Genomic DNA, 20147 nt, shown 5'->3' with positions numbered 1-20147 from the left:
TTTTAAAATTTAAATTTAAAATAAAATCTAAATGTTTAATATTTTGTGCATTTAATTATAGAGTTGTTGCCGTGGTGATATTTATTTAGATCACATTCTTTGTGTTATGGTTGTTTGGCACAGAGAATAGACATAGCGATGGGTACATTATTATTACATAATTATTGTTACGTTGGAGCATTGGTTGGTCGCACAGAGCCACGCTCACAGCGGTGTTGTCGACACCTGTGGCTACGAATGAGTGTGCGAAAAAAAGGCATGTTTTTTGTTACGTCTTTTATAAATTGGTCTACTAAGCACTCAACAGTGGGCGGAGTGAGTTTATTAACTTCACCGCTCTCTTCTCTTTGTCTATCTCCTTGGATACCAAAACCATAGCACTCAAACCAACACCCCCACTCTACCTTTTTCTTTCTTCTCTCTCTTGGCATTCCCCATTCTCTTCTTTCTCAGTGGTGGGGAAAGCATGGAAACCACCTCAGTTTCCAAAATACACTTTGCATTGTTTTGTTTGGCGTTCTGGTTGGCTGTTCAGCTGGAGTGGGTTCACTGTAGTGTTACCTACGACAGAAAGGCCATTCTCATCAATGGCAAAAGGAGACTCCTTTTTTCTGGCTCTATACATTACCCAAGAAGTACCCCAGATGTAAATTTTTCTTCTTCCATTTCCTGCTATTTTGTTTTCTTGTTTGCCCATAGAAACTTTACCTTGTTTACTGTTTTTTTTTTCCTGTGTAGATGTGGGAAGATCTGATTTACAAGGCCAAAGAAGGAGGTCTGGACGTCATTGAAACCTATGTCTTTTGGAATGTTCACGAGCCTTCTCCTGGCAATGTATTTCACTGACACTCTTTCGGTTCCTTAATTGTTTTTTTCTTGTTCAAATTGAGGTTTATCATCTCTGTTCTCTCTTCACGCAATTCGTTGCAGTTCGACTTTGAAGGAAGGAACGATCTCGTGAGGTTCGTGAAGACAATACAGAAAGCGGGGCTGTATGCTCATCTTCGCATTGGACCTTATGTTTGTGCAGAATGGAATTTCGGGTACCTTAAAAAAATCTCACACCCTTGTCTGTTGTTTCTTTCTAACTCGAAGTTTCGGTCTTGTGGGGTCTTGTTCGATTCTTCAATGATATCTCTTGTATTGTGCAGAGGGTTTCCTGTTTGGCTCAAGTATGTTCCGGGGATCAGTTTTAGAACAGACAATGAACCTTTCAAGGTCTCTCTCTCTAGCGCTTGCGCCTGCGCGCACACACACACACACACCAAAACCAATTTTCATTACCTGAACTGACTAAAGGAAAGTTTGGAATTTATTTCTACTGAAATGGTTTTGTTGATGACCCGTGAACGGTGTTGCAGAGGGCAATGCAAGGGTTCACTGAGAAGATTGTGGGAATGATGAAGAGTGAGAAACTCTATGAATCTCAGGGTGGCCCTATCATACTTTCTCAGGTGTTGTGTATCCTCCATTTCTTAGTTGCTTTTTGTGTATTTATCTTCAACCACTGGTGGCTGTAGACTTTTCAGTTTAGATCTGACTAAGTGGCCATAGTAACAGTGATATATGCACAATATGCTGTTTCAGATTGAGAACGAGTATGGGGCACAGAGTAAATTACTTGGACCTCCTGGCCAACGTTACGTAAACTGGGCTGCAAAAATGGCCATTGAAACGGGAACGGGGGTCCCCTGGATTATGTGCAAGGAAGATGATGCACCAGATCCCGTGGTGAGCATTCTCATTCTTCCTTCCTCTAGAAAGTTATGTACCGTAGTATTACATGCTGTGCTCATATGCACCATTAACATATATTTGTATTTTGATTTATTATTATTATTCTTGTTGTTGTGGTTATCACTATTATTATATAAAAATGGAGCATAACGAATTGTAGCCCCAACCTTTCTTTTTCAAGAACCTTGCATGTTCGTGAATGTGGTTCGTAAATCTGTTTGTTTTCTTTGAATGGCAGATAAACACATGCAATGGCTTTTACTGTGATTATTTTACTCCTAATAAACCCTATAAGCCTTCAATGTGGACAGAGGCTTGGAGCGGCTGGTAATAATTTTTATTGTTACCCTCTAAGTTTGGAATTAAAGAAATGAGCTTGTATAATTTTCTCTCTCAAATATGTAGGTTTTCTGAATTTGGAGGTTCGATTCATGAAAGGCCTGTTCAGGATCTGGCATTTGCAGTTGCCCGATTCATACAGAAAGGAGGATCTTTTGTTAACTACTACATGGTTGGTTTCTTATCCACTGACTCAATTGAGAAATTGACAATGAAAATGATGACAACAGCATTTACTCTAGTAACTTTCCTTTGCACATGTAGTATCATGGGGGAACCAATTTTGGCCGTACAGCTGGAGGCCCTTTCATCACTACAAGTTATGATTATGATGCTCCACTGGATGAATATGGTGAGAGCTGAAAATTTTGTAATTTATGTAACTGCGCGCTTTTGCTGTCTTTTTATTTAGTTGATTCAATTACATCTATATCAACAATTTTCCGTCCGAAAACTTGTTCATTGGTCTGAAGTTTCGCACTCTAAATGCTTTCGTTAGTTGTCCCAACATTAAACCCAGACTATATTGCTGATTATTTAACTGACTACATTTGTTAAACAAAAATGATAGGTTTGATTAGGCAACCCAAGTATGGTCATCTGAAAGAGCTTCATAAGGCTATCAAGATGTGTGAGCGGGCTTTAGTTTCAACTGATCCAGCTGTTACTTCATTGGGGAACTTTCAACAGGTTTAACACACTCCCTCCCTCCCTCCCTCTCTCTCTCTCTCTTCTCTCTCTCTCTCTCTCTCCACTGTGCTCGCAACTTTCTTTACTGATCCTAGTTAGTATTTTCTGTTTTCCAGGCTTATGTATACTCTGCAAAATCTGGAGATTGTGCTGCATTCCTCTCAAACTATGATACAAAATCTTCTGTTAGAGTTATGTTCAACAATATGCACTATAACTTACCTCCGTGGTCCATCAGCATCCTTCCTGATTGCAGAAATGCTGTTTTCAATACAGCAAAAGTATGTAACAAAAGACTGAGATTTGAAATCGTATTCCTTTGGTACTCTGAGATCACCATGCTTCCTAGCACACAATTTATTCACCTTCAATATCGTCATCAATGGTATTCAACAATTTAAAATTGTCTAAAGCCACTAAATTCATCTTCTCTTCCGTTAGGTTGGAGTGCAAACATCTCAGATGCAAATGCTGCCAACAAATACTCATATGTTCTCATGGGAGAGATTTGAGGAGGACGTTTCTTCTCTTGATGACAGCTCTGCAATTGCAATCACTACTTCTGGTCTCCTGGAACAGATAAATGTGACACGGGATACAAGTGATTATCTTTGGTATATAACTAGGTAAGCTTGATTTTCTAAATTTGATTAGGCTTGCTTCTTAAGTAAGCCAATCTCGTGCTGTTTTACTTCCACCCATCACACATTGACACTTTGATCAGTATGTAGTCCTCATGCTTAATAGTTCTCTATTTCATTTTTCAAATGGCAGATTACTTGCATTAACCATGAAAATAAATGGTTAATTTTATAAATGGTTAATTTTATAGATGCTTAATATAGAATTGACATCATGAGATGACTTTGACATTTACTGGAATCTCTCATAGGATCCTGCTACTAGACGTTTGGAAACCATTTTCTCCTCACTAATTATTTCATGTCTATTTTTCTAGTGTTGATATAGATTCATCGGAATCTTTTCTCCGAGAAGGCAAACTACCCTCTCTCATTGTTCAGTCCACGGGGCATGCCGTGCATGTTTTTATCAATGGTCAACTTTCAGGTGTGTAGTTTGCTTTCTTCTTTACTAGATCTCCCTCCCATGTTATTAGTCGAAGGAAACAAGATAAATATGATTGAAAACAGGTTCTGCCTTTGGAACACGAGAGGATAGGAGATTCAGATATACTGGCGCAGTAAACCTCCGAGCTGGAACAAACAGAATAGCTCTGCTCAGTGTTGCCGTTGGACTTCCTGTAAGTTTTTTTCCACCTTTACTTTCCGAAGAAAAATCCTACTGCATCCAAGTATCCATCGATGCAATCCATTGTCAAAAGCCAATTTTTTGGAAAAAAATATTTAAGGTTCTTTTTATATGGTTTCTTCTTGAGTTTTCTTATGAAAGATCTTTTAACCTTTTTTTAATTGAGCGAGTTATCATCAGGTTCACTAATTCTCCTTTTTGTTGTCTCAACTGTGCTTATAAAGGCTTTATTCTCGTCTATTAATAATTACTATCATTATTTTCGGATGTGTTGTCACAGAATGTAGGAGGACATTTTGAGACTTGGAGCACAGGAATACTTGGTCCTGTTGTACTCCGGGGACTTGACCAAGGAAAGTTGGATTTATCTTGGCAAAAGTGGACTTATCAGGTTGTTTAGTCTTACTTTAGCTTCTTGAGTAGTCTTGGTTACAAAGGAATTTTTTTATCAAGACATGAGAACTTTTTAAACAGGTTGGGCTGAAAGGAGAGGCCATGAATCTTGCATCTCCAAATGGTATCACTTCTGTAGAGTGGATGCAGTCAGCATTAATTTCAGACAGAAATCAACCACTGACCTGGCACAAGGTAAAAATAAACAGAAATGTGCTTAAGGCTAATGGGAACCAATTACTGGCCATAGATAATGATAAAATTTATTGGTATATTTGCAGACTTATTTTGATGCTCCAAATGGAGATGAGCCGTTGGCATTGGACATGGAGAGTATGGGTAAAGGTCAAATATGGATTAATGGACTGAGCATTGGAAGATACTGGACAGCTCCAGCTGCTGGTAATTGCAACGGTTGCAGCTATGCAGGCACCTTCAGACCTCCAAAGTGCCAGGTTGGTTGTGGCCAACCAACCCAGCGGTGGTAAGTATTATTTTTTGTTGACGATGTAGGTAATGCGTGGCAAAGTCAGGCTCAGAGTTCCTTATATTTGGCACTAAATATTTCAGGTACCATGTACCTCGATCTTGGTTGAAGCCAAATCATAATCTGCTAGTTGTTTTTGAGGAACTTGGGGGAGATCCTTCAAAGATTTCAATTGCAAAGAGATCAGTGAGCAGTGTTTGCGCTGATGTGTCTGAGTACCATCCAAATGTTAGGAATTGGCACATTGAGAGCTATGGGAAATCAGAAGAGTTCCATCCCCCCAAAGTTCACTTGCATTGCAGTCCTGGCCAAGCCATCTCTTCCATTAAATTTGCCAGCTTTGGAACTCCTTTGGGGACCTGTGGAAATTATGAGCAGGGAGTCTGTCATTCTCCCTCTTCTTATTCCATCTTGGAGAAGGTACTCTTGAACTCCATTTCTTAATCGAAGTCATCAACTTTGCAATAAGTTTTTCTAAAGACAATATCATAACTAATGCTCTTTGTTATTTATCTCAGAAATGTATAGGGAAGCCCAGATGCACGGTCACTGTATCAAACAGTAATTTTGGGCATGACCCTTGTCCAAATGTGTTGAAGAGGTTATCAGTTGAAGCTGTTTGCGCTCCAAGCAAGTGGAGGGGATGAATGTATGCAGTGACTTAACAAGGAAAAGTGAAGAAGAATAATAGTATAGGTAATGTAAGTGCCATAGTTGTTTTAGGGAGACTTAGTTACTACATTCTGATATGTTGGTGCCGAAGGCACGAGGTTTATGATTTTTATTGAGTGATGTGACAACGGGATTGTGTAAATTAGTGATTATTGGATAGGAGAGAGTTCAAAATTTGGAGTGGTAGTTCCCTGCCTTCAAAGTTTTAACTATAGGCACGGAAAAGGTAGGAACTTTGGTTGCTGTGATGTTATTTTTGTTTGGTTTTAGTTTATGGGGTAAATTAAACTCCAAATCAGGTTTAAGTTAGGAGCGGATCCTACTGTAATCATTGTCTGCACTTTACCTTCTATTCTTCTTTCTTTTTGCTTTTATGTTGCACCATCTACCAATGCCTTTAACTGTCTTTATAAATTTTAACTCTTTTTTCTAACGTTTTTTAAATTTAATTATATTTTTAGGTAAAGAGTTATTTATAAAATAAATAAAAATTAATTACAAGAAAATTATAAAATTTATTTACATTTAATTTTATAACTATAATAACAACAACAATAATGATAATTTTATTATTCTTTATTATCATAAAAAAAAAAAAACGTTTGATTGATTCTAAATAATGCAAATTTAGCGTTTACTCAATGAGGAACATAAGAAGTATGATCAAACAACTTCAAAAAAGAGATGGAAAATAAAACATGTAAGAATCTCAGAAAATTGAGTTCAGCTTTATTTTTTTTATATTAAATTGATTTATTGAATTATATTAGGATTTTTTAATGAACTTAATAATCTTTTGTACTGTAGTTGGATAAAATAAAAGAATGTTTACTTAGACTATAAATGTAAAAATATGTAAGTTGCTAGTCTAGGTTTAAATGGCGCCTAGTATTTAGTGACACTTAAAATAATTTACATTTAGTTTAATCACTAGACCAGAACATTTTGTTATGAAATCAATAAAAATATATTTAATAATAAATCATATTTTAGATAAGGTATTGCTTATTCAAACATAACGACATATTTCATATCTTTTAAAAACCTTAATTATATATAAAATTAATAATAATAATAATAATAATAATAATAATAATTTATAAATTTTAAATATTCTTTATTTTAAATAAAAAAATTTAAAATTTAATACAAAATGAGATCAATTGCATAATAATACTACCGCATTTGAGGAAAATTCTAATTTAAGTAATGATAACAATTAGACTAGTAATACACTTATTTAATACATGATATTATAATAAAAATAATACTTTGATACTCCTAAAAGAATATTCACTTGGAAACTCTTTAATAATACAATATTAATGTATATTAGAATTTCAAATTACAAATAAAATAAATATAATTAAAATAATATTATTTTGAATTGTGTTTTTTGGTCATTATAGTATCACCTGACTCATTATAATTGTTTGTAGAAAAATATGATGATGTAAAAAAAATAGTACAAGTTTTAAGAATTACACGTTTATTTATTTGAAAAACATTTCATAATAGACTACTCATTGGACGAAAATCATTTTGTAAAAATCTAATAAACTCAAGTTGGTTGGATTATTGGGTGAGTTGTAGCATTTACTTACTTTTAATAATAACTTATTGGGTAAATTATATATTTTGTTTAAAATTCCAAAAAAAACAACTCAAAAATAGATGATCATTAAGCGAGACATTGATTCACTAATTGAGTCCAATTTTATGTGTAACAATTGGTTAATGAATAGAGATTCATATAATTATGTGTAACCCCAACGACATATGTTTTTGTTTTTGGTTGAATTAAAATTTCTCCATAATTCATCAACATGTAAAATGAGAAGAAGTGATGTAATTATGATTGATGGATATAATTTAAGAAAGCACAGCCAGTATTATTTAAGACTGAAGCAAAGCAGCAGTTGGTATCCAGAAAGAGATGACAGAGTAAAAAGCTACTTAGTGTCTAATACAAGATTCTAAAACATAAATACCAAAGCATAAAATGTCTTTAAAACTGAAAGTAAACTGCTGAGATAAGCAAGATTAAGCACTAGCTGCAGACACATGTTTCTCTATTGTCTGCTGCAATTCTTCCTTCTTTGCTCCCACCACTCTCCCCAGAAGAGTTCCCTCTTTCACAAACACAAAAGTCGGCATTGCCTCAACAGCATAATCTTCAGCAACACTCTGCAACCAACAAATTATTGTTATTATTTTTTCTTCTGCTTTTTTCGTAGGAAAATTATAAACATAACTACGTCATTATTTATTTTACCTTTAATTCGTCTACATCCACCTTCAGAAATATGACATTTCCGTACTTCTTAGCCAGCTCAGCCAGGAATGGAGAAATGAAACGGCATGGTCCACACCAAGAAGCAGTAAAATCCACCACAATCTGAAACAATTACCAATGAAATGTAACTACAATATCACACATTCTTATAACATAAAACTTACATGTTTTCGACCTGTTTATACTACTTTCAAAACAAAACATTTTATAGATTCTGTCATTAGTTGTATGATGATGTTAGCTACAGATGTAAGTGATCATAACTGCTTCTAGTGTACTGCAGACTGAAATTTGCAATGCAGGTTAAAATTTATGGGTATAGGTGAACCACACAGTCCTGTGGAAGTTGATTATTCAAAGAAGACTCAGCTGGAAACAAAATAATTATTTTAACAAATGATATACACTGACAAATTTCAATATCCAAATAAAGAGTGAAATTTCTCCTAAGTAAAAATAATTTTATATGCCCGATTTCATCAATCAAAAACATATATTTCATTCAACTAATTTTAAAAAAGGAAGTATATCTCTCATCACGTTTCCTCTTTTTCTGATTTTCTTCTCCACCCATCTCACTTCCTTAATTATGGTTGTAGAAAACCATACCTCTTACATCAGTGGAATTACCCCACAAATATTATATCTCACAGATCTTGCAAAAAGACAAAGGAAAAAACTGACAGATTTCAAAGCTTGATATTATCAAGCCATTGGTAACAAATTAACCATGGTGTTTGATTAGTGTTTACGATGATTAACATATATATGGCACACGATTCAATTTGATTACCACAAGGCTTTTTGGTAAATCTGATATACACATCAATTCAAAATCAATTTTAAAAATCAAACTCAGGTGTTGTTCACAAAAAGTGCAATGAGTATAGCGTGCAAACACAGTAAAAAGAAATCATTATACATGATCCTCCTCAATCACGATCTAATAAAAGTGTAATTTCACTTATAGTCAATGAAAACCCTATATTAACAAGTTCGTTAATATAGAATGGATAATGAAAAATAAAATCAGTAGAGTCCTCTACGGTGTCTTTCCTCCTCATCGGATTTAGAGAAACACATTCTCCGGAAAACAATACAAATCATCACAAAAAAAAAAAAACAATACTTTTTTTCTTCAGATCGGCAAAGTTAAGCACAGATCGAATCCAACCACACACTTCGGGCAATTTATTAATAAAACGATACATGATATATGATATATGAGACGTAACATGATGTGAAAATGACAACAAAAACAAAAAAAAATTAAGAATCATAGCATAAACTGAGATCGATCTATCCATGCAGATATTAAAATTAAAATTAAAATGAATAAAGATTAACGAGTTGATTGATACCTACGAGTTTCTTGGAATCATTGCCCTTTTGGAGTTGTTCCGTCCAAGCCTCGATGGTGTGGCAGCCGATGACTTGTCCCTCTTCGGATGCGCCGGCCATTCTCTCTATCCTTATTTTCTCAGAAAGAAACCTTTGACAGTTACAAAATTTCAATATTGAATATCCAACATAGCCATAGCAGCTGCTGTGTTACAACTTTAAATAAGCAACGCGTATGGGTGCCTACTCTCGCCAAAATGGGCTCTTCTTTCTCATTATTTACCACTTTGCCACCGACTATGATTTTACACTTCAATATGTGGTTTTCGAATTAAAAACACAGCTTCTCAAATTAATTCATTACTATTTTCTGAATAAACAATTAATTCAGTTCGCTCCATTAATCTACCATGTAATTTGCTTATTTTTTATTTTGTTGTAATTGTTTAAGATTTATTAACTTAGTTACGGTACAAGCTGCACGATTGTGTATTATAAAAAAAAATAATGATTTATTTGTTTGTTAATATTTTTTTAAGTATTGAATTTTATTTTTTAAATAATAATAGTAATAATTTGTTAATATAATTTTTATTAAAAATAAATAAGTATTACGTAGAATATATATATATATATATATATATATATATATATATATATATATATATTTCAGAAGTTTTTATTCTAATAATTTGCTTTTTGTGGACGCGAATTTTATATTTATCTGAGTGAATGGCAGAATAAAGCATTTTATTTTCTCTCTATCATTTTGGCATTTTGTATGATTTAATAAATAAAAGTAGGCGTTTTACCTTAAATAGGCATGTCTTACTAACATAAGATCCAAATTTTAACATAAATTTTTTTATCCTTTTGTGGATTTAATTGCTCAAAATGAAAAGAAAAAGTACATAGTTTCTACCATAAGTAATCATATATTAATTTTTTAAACACTTAGATCCTATAAATTTTAATAATTAAAAAACATATAAATGTGATTAAATATTTTGAGTAAAAGATAAAATGTTTTGTTAGTTATAATATAAAGGATTTATTTATTTTAAGATATTTTTTAATAAATAAGATTTAATAAATAATTATTCAATTAAAAAAATTATTAGATATTAGTTAATATTATTGAATATTGTTATACTTATACAAATTAAAACTTGATCCAAATATTTGGGTTTGGATTTTAAAAAATTAAAACTAGTTCTACTGCAAAAGTAAATTTGGACCCAAAATCTGATCTATTATTTGGATTTAGATTGAATCTTTAAAAATTCAATCCATGATCATCACTCAAAAGAAGAAAGTAAGGAGTAAGAGGTGGGTGAAACTTACATTTATTTTTTTTCTTTTATTGTCTTCTTATGTATTTGTATTTAGTGACTTCATTATGAATGATAACTTTGTGTAATTGTACTAAAGGTGAACTTCGAAACTCTCGAAGTAAGTAATGGAAAGTGAGAGTCATGTATTTCATTAGGATTCTTAAGAAAAGTAATGGGAAGTAACACTGGTGTATTTCGTTGGAGCTAGTAATGGGAAGTGACACCTGTATGAATAAGTTGCCTGTGAGAGTTACAATTCAGTTTAGTGATATTGAGATTACTAATGATTGTAATATTAGATGAGACAATAGAATTTATGTGTATTTATATGGTGTGTGATTTGAGTTATGATTTTTGTAGTAAAAAATACATTTAAACTTATAGTATGATGAAAATTATTGTTATTTGTTTCCATTATCTTATCCCTTCTATTTGATAGTTTTCACCTAGAATCATTTTTGTATAGTATAAATGCTAAGAAATATAGAAGAAGAGGTCAATACACAACTCTAGATAAAAAGATTAATATAGAAAAACATTTGAAATAATCTGTTATTATTATGTTTTTTTATTTCTTATAAAGTTTGTTTATAAAACAATATTTTTTATTTATTTTAGATTTCAAATAAGAGAGAAATAACGTTTTATTTTAATTATATAATTTTTGTTAATTATATATTTTAGGAAGAAAAAATTAGGTATTACACAAGATACAGTTTTAATGCATTTAATAAAAAAATAAAGTCATTAAAAATTTGTTCAAAAATTATCCTATAAAATAGTAAAAAAAAAATTAATAAACATATAACATTGTGATATTGAAATAATTTTTAATCTTAGTTTTCTAAATAAATAAGTAGATCAAATTAATTAGTTACTATGTACAATAGGAAGCTACAATTGGGGAGAGTAGAAATCTACATGGGAAAGGAAACCTTTGAAAGTAATTAATTGAGACTTTAGAAAATAAACGGTATGCATTTTTCAATCCTGAAGTTATCTATATTTTTCTTTATATGATTTGATTAGACTTTTTTTATTATGCTTTTTTTTTCTAAGAAAGAAGAGATATATTAGATCGTGTAGAGAACAATAAAATGGAAAACACAATAACATTTTGTGGGAAAGGAGACTTGATCTATTACGGAACACTATCAATTGAATGGTTTTTTTCACGAATATAATGTAATCTTAAACAAAAAAAAAAATTAAGAAAATAAGCAAAATTTATTTATTTTTAATGTGGATAAGTGTTGCTTATATGACATGCACGACTAAAGAAGTTTTAGTGCATAATGTGACGTTCTTTCTAGGAGAAGAGATACAAAATATTAACGTTTTCAACCTAAAATTTTAAAGTAATGATTTTTTGAATCATTTTATTTATATATTAGTAATATTTTTCATTTTAATTCTATATGAGACTTTTGATTCATTTTGAATTTTTAATAATTTTTCTTCAAATGTGACTTTTTATATGTTGGAATATTTTCTTTTAAAAGGAATATCTACTAGTGGCGATCATTTCTTTATTTTGTTCTACAACGGAACATATTTTAATAATATCAAAGACTTTCGATATAAGAAACTTTTAATTCATAGAATCATTTATCTGATTTACATTGTATTTGTTCGAATTATCATTAAGATGAATCATCAACTCTGGTACTATTGTAAGAGTTTTTAAGAAGAGAGATACTTGGAGATTAGGTACCAATGAATTGTGAACATGTCACTACCCTTCCATTTTAATAATTTATATTTAAAATCAGCATATTAAGAAAAAAGCTAGTTGAAATGACTATAGTATTTCAATCTTCAAATGTATAATAAAATAATTCAAATTAATAAATAAAATAGATGCATTGGTAAATCAAACACGTGTTTTATAGTTACGTATCAATGTTATTAAGCCTATTATAATTGAAGGCCAAGTTTGGTTGATGCCCCTATAACCAAGATCTCTATTAAAGTTACTGTATTTTTGTTCTAAGAAATGACCATGCATAAGGCACAACTTGTACAAATAATGGAGGTGTTTACAAAGAATAATTTGGCACTTTTTATTTTCGGCCATCCTTTTCTGGATTCTTCACGATTTGATTTTGACGCACACATATTTCTCGTGCCAGAACGACTATCTTTTTTCAAGAGTCGGGTCATGCTCATGCACCATTGTACACAAAGATGCGCCCCCCTTTTTCATCATTAAAAGGATTTATTTTAAAATAACTACAAGATAGCAATGTTTAATTTCGCACAACAGAGACTATGTTCTCGCTACTGACATTGTGATTTAACAAAACAAGTGCAAATAAAAGCTATAAGAAAAAGCTTCGTAGGTGCTGCAATCAAGGGTGCACATCCCACTACTCTTGTATTCCTGCGAAATGTTGAAGTGTCTTTCTTTTATATGTGGCAGACTTGTGCTCAGTGCTTTTTCAAGTTCGTGAAAGTCAGAATAGCTTGATTACTAAAAAAATATCCAAGTCCAATTCAAAACTCAATGAATAGGATGGCAGCACCCTTCGTATTTCCAAACGTAAAACGCAGTTTGTGAATGACCAACGCCAATCAAAGTCCATATATACCAACCTCAATCTGTTACAGAGACGTAGGACTGAATGCCTTGGCATCAATAAGATGTGGGGCAGGATGCTGCAATTCAATTAGTTAACAAAACCATACCAATAGAAGAGCAAGTCCTACTAAAGAAACAAGCCTTTGACAATAAAATTAATCTGAACACAGTATATGATTAATTAGCCATGTTTCACCAAAAATAGCACTACACTTGTATACGAAGTAGAGCCAGAGAACCGGATACTACAACTGAATCAGGTTCTTGAAACAATAAGTACCGAGCAGGAACCAACCAATAAGAATGGAAGTGAAAAAGAACCAAAACTTCAAGAAAGTGAAGCCCCCGAATGCGACTCCAAGAAAAAATACAACCACAAATGGTAAGATAGATCGAAGCATAGATGCTCTGCTGACCCAACGACCATGGAATAAAATGAAAATTGCAAGGTTCACCACATTCCATCCACCAGACAAGAAATCCAACCTGTTTAGATTATTGACAACAAACGAGTGGCAGTTGCAGGTAAAGAGATTGTAAGATCGATGCTGGAATTCTTGAGTGGTTTTCCTCAGTGCATCATCCCAAGTCCTTAAATCTACTCTATTTTCTCCCTGCGTGTAGTCTTCCTCACCATTGTACGCAGACTGGCCCAAAGGTATGCAACACTGCCAACAATTTTTTAAACAACACTTGAGAAGCAATACATGAACAAAAAACCAACTAGCTAAAATCAAGTTCCTGCAAAATATAACTTTGTACAGCTTCCATTTAGTGTATATCACAGCGTGATGAAAAAATAAAACCCCAAAAGGAAGTTAGACTCAAAATTGTTAGAAAAAAAAACAAGAGTCTCATAATATGGTCCTACTTTCCGTTTCTTGATTTGTCCCAGCTTTAGTTTAGGACAATTTGTTTATTAAGGAGAAGTAGACCATTTCTATGTTTTCTTGACACAAAGAAAGACTTAAACAATAGAATATACCTTTTCTTTGGGAATCTGAAAATAGCGAGTGGCGGCTCCAAATGCAAAATGGTCTACACACACAAAATTAGGCCCTGCAAAATCCAATATTACTCCATCCTCTCTGCAGATGCCAACGTGCCCGATGCAAGGAATGAACCACGAGATCACAGGAAGTGGTGACCACACAATCGAGCAAGGAAATCGAGCCCTTTTCGGATCAATTTGCATAGTTTGCGAATAACTTCTTTCCATCATATCCTCCTGTTGCTCAGTATCCAACTCTTCTCCCATTGTAAAAGTCGGTAGAACTATATTACTGACTTGCCAATACACAACAATCCATTAAAAAACCGAAAGTCATGACATCAAACAAGTTTATAACCAAAGGCGTATACTACATAAATACATATATATATATATATATATATATATATATATATATATATGTTTGTCTGTGTATTATTTGAATCTAAAGCCAAAAAAATCATTAAGAAGCAGGTGCAGTGTCTAATATTTCCAAATTCAGGATTCAAGTGAAGCAACGATGGAACTCAAATGTTGTATGTCTTTTCACGTCCTCAATTTCTGGTTTCAAGAACAACCACGATGCAGTGCACTAAGCCTAGTTTGACCAATACCACCAGACTGCTACATCGTTTCCTAGACAGATTTGGGTTTCGAAATTCGAGATTTAGGTACGGTTTCGCGAAATGAATTGATGGGAGAATGATTCCTAAAGTGACATAAACAATATGTGCGATTCATGATGAAATTACAAAGCAGAAGAAGCCCTAGGCTAGCATAGGCATGGATTATATAATCTACACATAACACATATAAGAGAAATAAGAGAAAGGGATCCGATCCAATCACCTTGTATAGCAGACAGAAGAATCTCTACCCTGCCCGCACACTGTGCAATTGAGCACAATTTCAGAGCCCAGTAAACGCAGTGTGTATAAACTAATTATCTTCTTAACTCTTTACTTTTTCAGCTTATTAGGATTATTGTTGTTGTGCATCTCTCGTCCTTGTTAGAGTGTGAAGCAAATCTTATTCAAACTCTTTTTTCTACTTTTAATTTTTAATTACATTTCTTTAATGACCAAATTGTATGAGTATTTATATGAAATTAATTGGAAATAAAATGTGACTTTTAATGGTTTTTGTGACATCCCAAAGTAGTCAAGAGTGTTTAATTAGTTAAATTAGGATTACAGTAATCCAGGAAATTTAGAGGAAATTAAAACGTGGAAATTCTTAGTATCTCAATTTAAAAGGGCATAAGAAAATTCCTAAAGATCTAGACAGCTACAGTGTCTTCGTTCTCCTCCAGGGCGTTTTCCACTGAGACCATATTCTCCTCTGCTCACATCCAAAAATGGATGATCATTGCAAAAGAGAGACATACAACACACACAAACAAACAAGGCAAGGGTGAGCTAATTATATAAATAAGAAACATACAATAGATTTCTCATGTGATCATATGAAAATGAATAGAAAACAAAGCAGATTTATAACATACAACCTAAACATGTGAAGTTCTAGACTTGACTCGTCCGGACTTTAAGGTATTATGATCACTGTACTGTTTTCTAGACCTCCCTTTCCTTAAACCAGTGCCTCACTTCCACTCACAGACATAGTTCTACACAACCCAAGTCCCTCGTCAAAATAATAGAGCAACAGGATTTCCAGTAATCCAAGACAACTTCAATATATCAAAATTTCACTGCCCATTTAATCAAANAGAGCCAGTTCAGTCCCATACTCATTTAAATCAACCAATCAGTATGACAATGGCAAGAAAACAGATTAGGCTCATCAAAATCAATTACAGAGCCTCAACNAAAGNAGTATAAGACATAACAATTCCAACAGGCACTCCTTTTTCAGAGCACTTCACAGTCACATAAAACAAGCAAATAATCAATAAAACATATTCACAGCCACATACACTTGTATCAGTTCAAGAATACATACAAAGAGAATTACATATTTTATATATAATAGCTCCCCTTACCTAGAAAGGGTGAACAGTAAGCTCACTCCACACGCTCCTATAGTGCTCCAACAATTAGGGCACAGGTGAGAAACTACGAATCACTAAATAGGTGATGGAGTTTAGCTCTTTGAGCTGAAAAAATTTTAAAATGATAGAATAAAATTACGCAAGACTCATGGAATCAAAAAAATGAATTCTAGGGCAAGAACATAGAAGAGAAAGAGGGAAAATCTACTTACCGTGCGGAACGGGGAAATGTTCGGTTGGAATGGAAGCTCTCTGCACTAGGAACAATTTGGTAGCAAGAACTCAAAGATTGAACGGTTCAATCTTCTGAAACTGTAGAAGGTAGAGGAAAATTAGGGTTAGGGTTCTGGAGTTTCTAGAGAGAGAAGGGAAATGGGAAAAATGAAGTTTCTGACTTTTGGCTAAGTCCCCCAAAGGCCCTAGTGCCTTGGTCTGATGGGCCTAGCTGTCCTTTCAGAGGCCCAAAGGCCTTATAAGTTATGGGGTCCTTACATTCTCCCCAACAAATAAAATTTTCGTCCGCGAAAATAGAGCTTACCAGAGAATAGGTGAGGGTAAGAGCTTCACATCTCATCTTCGACTTCCCAAGTAGAGTCGTCGGTCCTCTCATCCCATACAACCTTGACGAGTCTGACACTCCTCAAATTCTTCCCTTTCGTCTGATTCTCATTGACTCGTACAGGTTATACTTCTATGGACAGGTCTTCCCTCAGTTGGATGTCTTCAACCTCTAGCACATGGGATGGGTCAGGTGCATATTTCCTCAGCTGGGAAACATGGAATACTGGGTAAAGATTAGCCAACTGAGGTGGCATGACAACCTCATAAGCTACTGGTCTGATACGCCGTAGAATCTGGTAAGGACCAAGATACTTGGGAGACAATTTCTTCGTGGTCTGCTGCACAAGTTCTAGCCCAGTCAATAATGATTCACCCTCCTGAAACCAACACAGAGGGGTTCTGCAGCACCTCCCATACAAGGCCTCAAACGGTGCCATGTCAATGCTAGCTTGGTAACTGTTGTTATAAGTGAACTCAACCAATGGTAACACCTCATCCCAGACTCCCAAATGATCCAGGATACACGTCCTCAACAAANCATCAAGTGATTGGATNNTCTCTCGGACTGGTCATTTGTNTGAGGATGATATGCTGAACTCATCTGAAATTTGCTACCCATCTCGCTCTGGAGTGTCTGCCACACTGATAATCACTCATCCATCCTTCGCTACTCCCTAAAATTCTCTTCTAAAACTTCTACCAACCTTCACTTCAGATCAACCCTTGACTGATAACCTTTTACCTCCACTTGTGTCTTCTAAGAGCCACCCTACCACTAACTTAATCACTATTACTTCTGATTTGACTACCAATTGTTATTCTCTTGATCACCTACCACCACACTCATTCTGAGGATTTCTCAATGCCTTACTGATCTCCACTCTTGAGTAGCGTAGTTTCCAACTATATTGTCTCATTACCAAAGTAAAATTCTTCTCCTTAGTAACGTCAAGACCAATTTGAGCAATCCAACTTCACTTCATCATTTTTCTGACCCGAACCATATGTAATCCTTGACTCACTAACCGGCAATTCATACTTAGATCTGCAACCTCCTTGACTCGAGATCACTAGCTTGATCAACATCAAGTCAACTTATGATACATCTCAAACTAGGATTGTCCAGACTGCGCTTTCTCCACCCTTTTGAAAAACCCACTAGTTATAGCATTCAACTATGCTAATGAAATCACTTTAAAGCTTCATTGGATACCCCAATCTTTATATTCTTCAACCAACTCTTACTCAATCCTTATCAAACCACGAACCTGAATCTTCTCTTTATTCAAACCATATGTTAACATTCCTTACCTCTAGATTGACACCATAACTCGAAATCATATCTCAGCTCATCTTCCTTGATCCCTTGACCCACTTACTCTGTTCATCGTCCGCTAATACTCTCTCACTTTAACCTGAAACCGTAGACTAACTTTGTCTCCTTTATCTCTTTCCCCTTTTCTGTGTGCATAAACTCACTTCTAATTTTAAAAGATCACTACACATTGTCAACTCATACTCAGACAAAGACATCACTACCCAAACTACCGACATCTGATTAAGACAACTCTTCATGCATACCTCTTTACTGATAATGGCATGCCCATCATCATCCGCTGCGCTACTCTGATCCTCATATTTCCTTACTCAATCGTTCATTGATAATAACACTTCCTTTATGACAATTGTAACCAGAAAGTTCACCCTCGAATACCTTCTTCAAACTTTTATGGTCTTCCAAAAACCCTGAGGACTCTTCTCTTCCACGATAACCTTGTCGTTCCATTCCCTCAACATTATCTCTACTCCTAGAAAAATGTACATGCTTGAACTCATTCCTGATTTCTAAGACTTAAACTAGAATATTCCAACCTGTCTCCTACTTCTCTTCTGAGATTCTTTAACCTTGTAGTTCTTTCAATGATTATACTGAGTCCAAACATTGCTCCCCTAACCCAACTTCCACCTTCTTCTTGTACTACACAACTTTAACAGGAAACATCCATAAAGATATTACTGACACCGGTTCTCCTTAGACGTCATTCCAAAGTGAGCACCACTTCTCCAAGATATAAAATTCTCATACTTGTTGCAGAACACTAACCAAAACCTTTTTACTAGAAGATCCATCTTCTTTTCTTTGCTTAACTTTGCTAAACTATTTTGACTTCCACAACCCTTTGTCTTCACCTTCAAACTTGACTGACTTCTGTTGCGTGACCTCCTAAAACGGTTTGAAGATGAACAAACCTCCCTTGATAATTACACCTCAAATTTTACAGAAGAATAACATCATCTCTTCTTCACTTGCATTCAACAGACTTCTTGGATTCTTATCGCACTTGCTTTCACCCTTCGCTCAATTGTACTTGACGCACCACCTTCGCTTTCCTTCCCCGCCAAATTAAATTAAAACCTTCAATGCTTGAGATCTCTCACCCCAGCTAATGATCAAACCTTTCTTCTTAATGAACCATTGATCTTGAAACATCCTTCTTGAAAGTTTCTTCACCCCAAGAACATTTCCATTAAACTCTAATATCTTCACCCATCTCTTGGAATCTAAACTCTGGTATTCTAACTCCTTATCTTCGAGGCAAGAATTTGTCTCAAAGTCTCTAACCAATTCTAATAAAAGTATGCAGGTCAAGTTGCCCTTGAACCTGCATTCCTCTACCACCATAGAGCATGGTACACTACCACAAGAGCAAGGACAAGACAAGAATCATTATGGAAAACAATACTGGAACCTTCAAAAACAAGAAAGGAAAATCATCTTTGATATAGAGTCATGAGTGTGCACCCTCACCACTCTTATCAAGATGTTTTCTGTTCTCAATATTTCCAGTTAGATACACAACTTTACTATCTAGACTTGGAGGGAATGGTAGAACATACCATTCCGACTCAACTTTCCATAGGAAAGTCACGACAAACCCGTAACCCGTGGGTTATCCTAGGAACAAACTGCTCTTATACCATTAATGTGACATCCCAAAATATAGCATACACTTATATAATTTAAGACGTCAGCATAAATGATAATAGAAAGCAGTCAAGAGTGTTTAATTAGTTAAATTAGGATTACTATAATCCAGGAAATTTAGAGGAAATTAAAACATGGAAATTCTTAGTATCTCAAAATACAGAAGATTTAAAAGGGCATAAGAAAATTCCTAAAGATCTAGGCAGCTACAGTGTCTTCGTTCTCCTCCAGGGCGTTTTCCACTGAGACCACATTCTCCTCTGCTCACATCCAAAAATGGATGATCATTGCAAAAGAGAGACATACAACACACACAAACAAACAAGGCAAGGGTGATCTAATTATATAAATAAGAAACATACAATAGATTTTTCATGTGATCATATGAAAATGAATAGAAAACAAAGCAGATTTATAAAATACAACCTAAACATGTGAAGTTCTAGACTTGACTCGTCC

General features: G+C 34.2%; 4 protein-coding genes across 7 annotated transcripts; 1 reads left to right on the top strand and 3 right to left on the bottom strand.

Moving 5' to 3' along the window:
- The first annotated feature begins 286 nt into the window (after nucleotides 1-286).
- LOC106777674 (beta-galactosidase 3) lies at nucleotides 287-5961 on the top strand. The gene is made up of 19 exons (XM_014665363.2): nucleotides 287-646; nucleotides 739-834; nucleotides 931-1043; nucleotides 1152-1218; nucleotides 1362-1454; nucleotides 1588-1731; nucleotides 1976-2064; nucleotides 2143-2248; nucleotides 2341-2428; nucleotides 2648-2766; nucleotides 2883-3047; nucleotides 3208-3392; nucleotides 3725-3834; nucleotides 3918-4027; nucleotides 4316-4426; nucleotides 4510-4623; nucleotides 4710-4912; nucleotides 4999-5335; nucleotides 5434-5961. The coding sequence occupies exons 1-19, from the start codon at nucleotides 467-469 to the stop codon at nucleotides 5560-5562; spliced, it is 2559 nt and encodes an 852-aa protein (XP_014520849.1). The 5' UTR covers nucleotides 287-466; the 3' UTR covers nucleotides 5563-5961.
- Nucleotides 5962-7434: 1473 nt separating this feature from the next.
- On the bottom strand, nucleotides 7435-9426 carry LOC106778023 (thioredoxin H-type). 2 transcript variants are annotated; one of them, XR_001377004.2, is made up of 3 exons: nucleotides 9245-9403; nucleotides 7863-7985; nucleotides 7435-7774 (listed from the first exon to the last, which is right to left on the bottom strand). XR_001377004.2 is itself a non-coding variant. In XM_014665903.2 (3 exons), exons 1-3 carry the CDS (start codon nucleotides 9342-9344, stop codon nucleotides 7631-7633), a joined length of 363 nt encoding a protein of 120 aa, XP_014521389.1. In that variant the 5' UTR covers nucleotides 9345-9426; the 3' UTR covers nucleotides 7435-7630. The 2 variants fall into 2 exon arrangements, 1 of the variants encoding a protein (XP_014521389.1); XM_014665903.2 differs by having other exon boundaries at nucleotides 9249-9426.
- A 3287-nt stretch (nucleotides 9427-12713) lies between these two features.
- On the bottom strand, nucleotides 12714-15136 carry LOC106778022 (protein RTE1-HOMOLOG). 3 transcript variants are annotated; one of them, XM_022775640.1, is made up of 4 exons: nucleotides 14980-15136; nucleotides 14125-14422; nucleotides 13626-13807; nucleotides 12714-13216 (listed from the first exon to the last, which is right to left on the bottom strand). In XM_022775640.1, exons 2-4 carry the CDS (start codon nucleotides 14395-14397, stop codon nucleotides 13015-13017), a joined length of 657 nt encoding a protein of 218 aa, XP_022631361.1. In that variant the 5' UTR covers nucleotides 14398-14422; nucleotides 14980-15136; the 3' UTR covers nucleotides 12714-13014. The 3 variants fall into 3 exon arrangements, with proteins under 3 accessions (XP_022631361.1, XP_014521388.1, XP_022631360.1); XM_014665902.2 differs by lacking the exon at nucleotides 12714-13216 and having other exon boundaries at nucleotides 13265-13807; XM_022775639.1 differs by lacking the exon at nucleotides 12714-13216 and having other exon boundaries at nucleotides 13265-13807; nucleotides 14125-14426; nucleotides 14980-15134.
- Nucleotides 15137-16824: 1688 nt separating this feature from the next.
- Nucleotides 16825-19385, bottom strand: LOC106776667. The gene is made up of 2 exons (XM_014664144.1): nucleotides 19142-19385; nucleotides 16825-17267 (listed from the first exon to the last, which is right to left on the bottom strand). Exons 1-2 carry the CDS (start codon nucleotides 19383-19385, stop codon nucleotides 16825-16827), a joined length of 687 nt encoding a protein of 228 aa, XP_014519630.1.
- Nucleotides 19386-20147: the final 762 nt, after the last annotated feature.

The sequence above is a fragment of the Vigna radiata genome, chromosome 11 (assembly GCF_000741045.1).
Source record: "Vigna radiata var. radiata cultivar VC1973A chromosome 11, Vradiata_ver6, whole genome shotgun sequence".
Classification (NCBI taxonomy): domain Eukaryota; kingdom Viridiplantae; phylum Streptophyta; class Magnoliopsida; order Fabales; family Fabaceae; genus Vigna; species Vigna radiata.
This window is presented reverse-complemented; position numbering and strand designations above follow the sequence as displayed.